General features: G+C 46.8%; 1 protein-coding gene across 1 annotated transcript in view; it reads left to right on the top strand.

Moving 5' to 3' along the window:
- Nucleotides 1-7500, top strand: part of scfd1 (sec1 family domain containing 1) — a 50296-nt gene that overhangs the window by 10626 nt on the left and 32170 nt on the right. Inside the window, exons 10-14 of the mRNA XM_078277445.1 lie at nucleotides 1166-1265; nucleotides 2994-3133; nucleotides 4554-4644; nucleotides 5306-5379; nucleotides 7173-7254. Coding sequence (XP_078133571.1) covers nucleotides 1166-1265; nucleotides 2994-3133; nucleotides 4554-4644; nucleotides 5306-5379; nucleotides 7173-7254 — 487 coding nt within the window. The remainder of the gene's footprint in view (nucleotides 1-1165; nucleotides 1266-2993; nucleotides 3134-4553; nucleotides 4645-5305; nucleotides 5380-7172; nucleotides 7255-7500) is intronic.

Raw genomic sequence — 7500 nt, 5'->3', positions numbered from 1 at the left:
ACTAGCAAATAATAGAACAGCTAGAACAGTCTGGTAAGTTCAGAAAAGTACATCACTTTACTGTAATTCAGCTTTTAAAACCAGGAAAAGACAACACTTATGTCTTATCACGATATTACGATATCCAAAATCATAGACGGTATCTAGTCTCGATATAACATCGACATATTGCCCAGCCCTAAGGTCACTGTGGGTACGCGATCTGTTCTGCCTGCACGATCCGACATGCGCAAGATGTGCAGGCAGCACAGATCGCGTACCGACATTCACTGTGTTTAATTTGCTTCAACGCCCGGCGCACTTCCTGTGGGCCTGGTCACGACCATAGACAGCATATAAGAATGGACCAACAGGTCCCGTGTCTCTGGACGGACACCAGTGAAGGACATTTGAAGCTCTTTCCCGGTGATGGCTGAGCGTTACTGAGCAGCCTCCAACTGAGCTTGAAGACGTAGATGTGACGTGAGCAACCTGTCTGAAAGTTGGAAGTCTTCTGGTAGCTGTGCCAAGAGAAATCTCAATCATTCCCAATCTAGCAGAGACGGAGAGCGTAGGTATATGTAAGGAGATAACATAGACACAGGCTCATTATTGATCACTAAAATGATAGTTAACATTAGTCATTACACTTAAACAGCTGATGGAAGTCCAAACTGCCTGAGAGCTTCTCCTGTACTATACGGTAACTCCTCTACTATGAGACAGGAAGTCTCGTGGTTATGACCCAATCGTTAGCCTATTGTTATAAAAACGTCTGCTACGGAGCCATAACGTGAGCTACAAGGTAATGGAGCCTTTTATACATTGTCGTGTTTCTTTAGAAATAAACAACGGACAAATAGAGTCTATAAACTCTTCAGATGTAAAGGTATTCTCTGTCAAAGTGACGTCAGAATGAATGGCAGTCAATGGGATGCTAACGGGATGCTAACGGGATGCCAACGGGGGGTGATGGCTTGGTAGCAGCAAAATGGCGCCATAGGAGGTTCGCGGTCCGAGGAGAAGCTGACCCCCTTGATCACGAAGGATACAACTGTAACGGTGTGAGGTCATGGGAATGTCCACTTCCCATAATGCAGTGCTGTATCAGGAGCAGGTGTGTGTCTGTGTGTGTGTGTGTGTGTCTCTGTGTGTGTGTGTGTAATTGTTGTGCTCTCCTCTCCAGTTTCCAGAGGCCTCTGTTCGTCTTAGTAGATCGTAACGTGGACATGGCCACGCCCCTCCACCACACCTGGACCTATCAGGCGCTGATCCACGACGTCCTGGTGAGCTGTCACTCATCTGTCTCAGAATGAACACATGAATATAAACACTTACAATGTTAGGGAGGGAGATAGATAGAAGATACTTTATTCATCCATCCACCCAACCAACCATCCATCCATCCACCCACACACGCTCACATCCATCCATCCACACACACACACACATACACACACACACACACACACACACACACCCACACACGCTCCCATCCATCCACACACACACACACACACGCTCACATCCATCCATCCATCCACACACACACACATACATATCCATCCACCTACCCATCCATCCATCCACCCACACACACACGCACACACACACACACACACACACACACACACACACACACACACACACACACATCCACCCATCCATCCATGTATACAGCAGCTCATACATACAACACACACATTTTCACACATCACACAACAATCCCATAAATAAATAAAATACAAAAGCATAAAATGAGGATAAAGACAGGTTGAGAGCAGCATAACTGAACCAGACCAGCCCAGTTCATACATCAAATACTACTTCTGCCTGAGTTGGAAATACATTTCTTACTGTTTTTCTGTTGCTCATTTTGTGAAAAACGTAGTTAATGCATCTCTTAAAAACTGCGGGCCTTAAGTTTGACACGTTAAATAATTGTGATTATGATTTTTTTCCATAATCGACCAGCCCTAGGTTTTAGTTTTTATTGAGTTTCAGTTCACACAAAAAAAAAAAAAACAGGTCTGAGCAGAGCCGACTGCCTCCCAGCAGGAGACTCGATCCCCCACTCCCCCATCCCTCCCTTTGCTGTTCCCACAGCAACAGCGATATTATGATCTGCTACTGCGGATCAGAATCCACGAGGTGTAATCAGTAGTGACGTGCTGTCTTTGGGCTGGACTTGATCCCAGATGTATCTTTAAACACTGCAGAGCTTCGCCTGCTGCTCTTGGATCAGGTTTTCTATTCATTAAGTGTCTCCGAATCACTTCCAGGATTTTAGGACTGTGAACTGGTGAAGATGGTGTTGTTCACACACGCGCACACACACAGGCACACACACAGGCACACGCACACACACACACACAGGCACACACACACGCACACACACACACACACACACACACGCACACGCAGGCACACACACACACACGCAGGCACACACACACACACACACGCAGGCACACACGCAGGCACACACACACACGCACGCACACACACACACACACACACACACACACACACACACACACACACACACACACACACACACACACACACACACACACACACACACACACACACACACACACACACACACACACACACACACACACACACACACACACACACACACACACACACACACACACACACACACACACGCACACACACACACACACACACACACACACACACATGCATGCACGCACACACACGTCTTTTGGTTTTTCACTTTGGATTCAGTTTATTCAAAAGACTTAAAGAGCTGATTGAGATCAACGCAGGAAAAAACTATAATACAAAAAACTAAATGATGAGCTACTTATCAGTCCCCCCGAAAAACCCTAAAACACATAGTTTGCATAGGGGCCAGTAAAATAGGACTTCGGGCAAGTAGAACCTTTTTTCACTTGCCTGACTGGACAAAGTGGGAAAAAAAAACCCCATAACGTTGAACGCTGAGGGGGAACTAATGTGTGTGTGTGTGTATTTGTTGTGTTCAGGACTTCCAGCTGAACAGGGTGGTGATGGAGGAGGGGGCGGGGGCCGATCCATCTCCTGCTGGCGCCAGGCCGAAGAAGAAGAACAGGAAGACCTACGACCTGACTGCCGCCGACAAGTTCTGGCAGAAACACAAGGGCAGGTCAGTTTCCAGGGTTGTGATTGGCTCCTTGTAGGGCTTTCCCCTGAAAGTCGATTGGTCTGATCATCCGTCGCTCACAGCTCCTAAGAGCTTTGAGACGCCCTTCAAGGAGGAGGGCCACAACAACTTCTGGTTCAAACGAGGAGCGAGGAACCAAATAAGAGAACTGGGATTCAGACACGAGACACGAGATTGGGTTCACGAGAACGAGACAAGATGAGATTTTAACACTATTTTAAAGAAAACTTCAATATAGAAATATATAACTGTAAAAATGGTCTTTACTCGTACCGAGGTTACAACATAACCAAGCGTTTCATTGCAGCTGTAAACAAGGAAGAAGGCTGCTCTTGTATTAATTTATCACTATTTTGAGACGAGGGGAGAACATTTCTCTTTCTTTAATATCATTAAAAGTAAAGTTAGGTTTTGCTTTCTGCTTCTGACTCAGTCAGCGCCACAGTAAACTGCACGCTGCAGTGTGTCGAGCAGGGATGCACCGAATCCAGGATTGGGCTTCTGATTGGGCTGAATATTGGGCTTGTTGACGGGGTTGGGTTTCTGCTGAACCCTACGCTGTCACTCCGCGCTACGCTGGTCGCCGTAATGACGGCGCCGTTGATTACAGGAAGGTGTTTACGTAGGTGGAGCTTCAATGCAGCAGGCTGAGAGGAAGTGGAAATGGAACTGGTGAGCAGAAAAAGGGTTGTTTGGCAGTACTTTCAGTCAAAAGAAGGCCATTCAAGTCCAGCTACATGTTCAATCTGCAATGCTGATTAGTCTGGTGGTGGCGAGGACCCTAAACAATACACAACATCACCGCTGTTACAACATCTGGTATGAAACATCTGGAAGAATACGAGCTGAGCATGAAGGAATCTACAGACAGCAGCCAGAATGCAGCAACTTCAGGTACGGCAAAGGAAGGACAGTCACTGTTTACTTCATTAATGTGTTGACTGTGTTCATGGACTGAGGACGGGACGAGGACTCAGCAGAACCTTCAGCAGGGAGGGAGGAGTCTTCTCTGCTGATTTCGAGGTCCAAGCCAGACTCCTCTTCAAAGCCAGATGTATTATAAGACCAACAAGGTCAGACTCCGTCTACTGGCGGCTGCTCTGCACTTAGGACCGATATCGTGAGAAGTCTCGTCACATTTACACCGCTAGTTGAGAAGTGTAAAAATAATTTCGGGCCGCATTTGACTATAAAAGTGGTCAAACTCATTCGAACCTCACACCAGTGGACTTTCTGATTGCCAGATAATCTGCATGAATGTTCATATTGAATCAAAAAAATCAGATCCGGTGCAGCCCTCGCTCCTTGTCTGAGCCTGTTTTTCGAAATTGGTTAAGAACGAATCAAATAAGAGGCTCATTGATTGGTTAGAAGTTGAGCGTGCGTTGGTGTTGTGTTCCAGTCCGTTCCCAGAGGTGGCGGAGTCGGTCCAGGAGGAGCTGGACTCTTACAGAGCGCAGGAGGACGAGGTCAAACACCTGAAGAGCATCATGGTGAGAGAGAGAGAGAGAGAGACACACACACACACACACACACACACACACACACACACACACACACACACACACACACACACATTTCACTATCTTTGTGGGGACCCGTCATTGACATAATGCATTCCCTAGCCCCTTACCCTAACCTTAACCATCACCACTAAATGCCTAACCTTAACCCTTACCCTCACCCTAACCAGAACCTCATTCTAACCCTAATCCTAAAACCAAGTCTTAACCCTCAAACAGACCTTTAACCTTGTGGGGTCCAGCATTTTGGGCCCCACAAGGCTGTGCAGACCCCACAAGTATACTGTATTCCCTGGTTTTTGGACCCCACGAATATAGTAAAACAAGTGCACAGACACAGAGAGACACACATACACACACACACAGAGACGCACGCACGCACGTAAGCCCAAGTACAGTCAGTCAAGTCCCAGAGTTCACCAATTATTTTCATGTCCTACTTCCCAAAATTTAATCTGCTTCTCAGAGACAATGTCCACGTCTCGAAAATCATTTGAGTCCTATTACAGTTTACAAGTCCAGTTTTTCCAGTTTAGTATTGATTGGTTATTGTGTATTGCTGTGTATGTCTCTCTGTCTGTCTGTGTGTGTGTCTCTGTGTGTGTGTCTCTGTCTGTGCGTGTGTGTGCAGGGTTTAGAGGGAGAGGATGAAGGAGCCATCAGCATGCTGTCAGACAACACAGCCAAGCTCACCTCTGCTGTCAGGTACTGAACATCGCCAATCGTTACCGGCTGAAAAAACCCGTGATGAGGGCATGTCTGTTTTTCACTGAGCACTTAAAATATCAAGTATGGTTTGTTCACACCTACAGTAGGTAACGCACGATGAGGACTTCACACTGCACCAGAAAGAAAGGACAGTAAACAGTAAGCTCAGAAGTGGCAACAATATGTCCCGGCATTTCTTTGGTAGTCTGCTTTAGAGAGTTAAAAAGTGTTTTTTACTTCTCTTCAGCGAGTCTTCGGTTGCCTTTAATCAGGTATTTCAATAACTTCTAAAGAGTAATTTCCATAAACGTCAGAGGGACAGATGAGCGCGGAGCCAAGGATGTCATTAGACTTTTGGTTGTGATTCCCACCATTACATCACACTTGTTTTTTTACGTCTGTAACCATGAAGCTAAATCAAAACACATCTGCTCCACAACTCACTTTGAGGTTGCATGCGACTGACAGGGATGTTGTTCTTGGGTGAAACGGAGGATTCTTCAGTGTTGGAGGAGGTCTTTTAGTGGTGTAATTTAATTTTTATTTCACCCTTTTTCACCGATGACAGTGTGAAGTACTCCCCTGTAAAGTGTTGAAGGTTCAAGGCTCCTAGGCCTCAACGCTTTTTTTAAATCATGGTCAATAAACCTAATTTATGACATGCATTTGTGGGATGAGCAGCAGGGCTGAGTATGTGGGTTGCGCCCATGAAATATTTGCCAAATCCTCTCTGCCAATGCCAAACAGCTTATTCTGCCATCGACCCGTTTGGTGGATTGGATGATTGAAGTTTGAAGAAACAAGACATATTGGCAATTTAACAATTAATTCATTTCACAAACGGGAGCCTCGGTAGCGTGTGGAAGAACCATACACAGCCACAACAGCCTGGCACCTCCTCCTCACGCTGGTCACCAGCCTGGTCTCACACTGCTGGGGGATGGCATCCCATTCTTCAACCAGCATTTGTCGCAAGTCAGCCAACGTGGTCGTGTTGGTCACTCTGGCACCAACAGCACGCCCAAGCTGATCCCACAAGTGTTCAATGGGGTTGAGGTCAGGACTGCTGGCAGGCCATTGCATCCTCTCCACTCCCACATTCTGGAGGTAGTCTCTGATAAACCCCACCCTGTGGGGGCGAGCGTTGACATCTTGGAGGATAGAGTTCGGTCCCAGACTGTGGAGATATGGGATTTCCACTAGTTGCAGAATCTCATCTCTATATCTCTCTGCATTGAGATTGCCTCCAGTGATGACAAGCCTCGTTTTTCCAGTGAAGGAGATGCCGCCCCACACCATCACACTGCCTCCACCAAAAGGTGTCCCTCTATCGGTGCAGCAATCAGCATAGCGTTCTCCGTGTCTTCTCCACACTCGGACCCAACTGACGTAGGCAGAATCTGGACTCATCACTGAACATAACGTTCCTCTACGTGTTCAGGTTCCAGTGCGCGTGTTGCCCACACCAGTGCAAACGCGCCTGACGGTGAAGGGCATTGGCAGAGAAGATTTGGCAAATATTTCATGGGCGCAACCCACATACTCAGCGCAGAGAAGCCAGACCCACGTGACGCGTTCGTCCAATCAGCTGCACTTTTCATTTTTGGGCGACAACACAGATTAGCGCCGCCTGCTGTTATGGAGACGTATTACGTCTCGTCTCTTCGGTGTGTCCTGAGGGACTTTTTGGACCAACTCGGGGAGACTGATCAGCCCGACTGCCTTTTTTGGACCGTCGGGTTAGTGTGTCTGGTGCTTAAAACATTGTGCTTGTATATTTTGTGCTGCAGCTCTCTGCCCGAGCTGCTGGAGAAGAAAAGGCTGATCGACCTGCACACCAACGTCGCCACGGCCGTCCTCGACCACATCAAGGTACAAACGTAACACATACAGTTTAATCACATTATATCGCGCCTTTCATACAGTCACAAAGGTCTTCACAGTCAAAGAAATACACTGGAAAACTGGAACTGAAACTGGAAAAGTTATGGAATTTGAAAAATGCAAATCCCAGGCCTGGAAAGAAACACAGCATAATAATATGTGGTTAATAAATGTATTTCACGTCGTCTTAACCTCACCGTTCTATTCGGGGCGCGATATTACGAATCCCACCAT

Source organism: Sander vitreus, chromosome 20, assembly GCF_031162955.1.
Source record: "Sander vitreus isolate 19-12246 chromosome 20, sanVit1, whole genome shotgun sequence".
NCBI classification, from domain to species: Eukaryota; Metazoa; Chordata; class Actinopteri; order Perciformes; family Percidae; genus Sander; species Sander vitreus.
The sequence above is the reverse complement of the archived record's forward strand: the minus strand, read 5'-3'. Positions and strand labels throughout refer to the sequence as shown.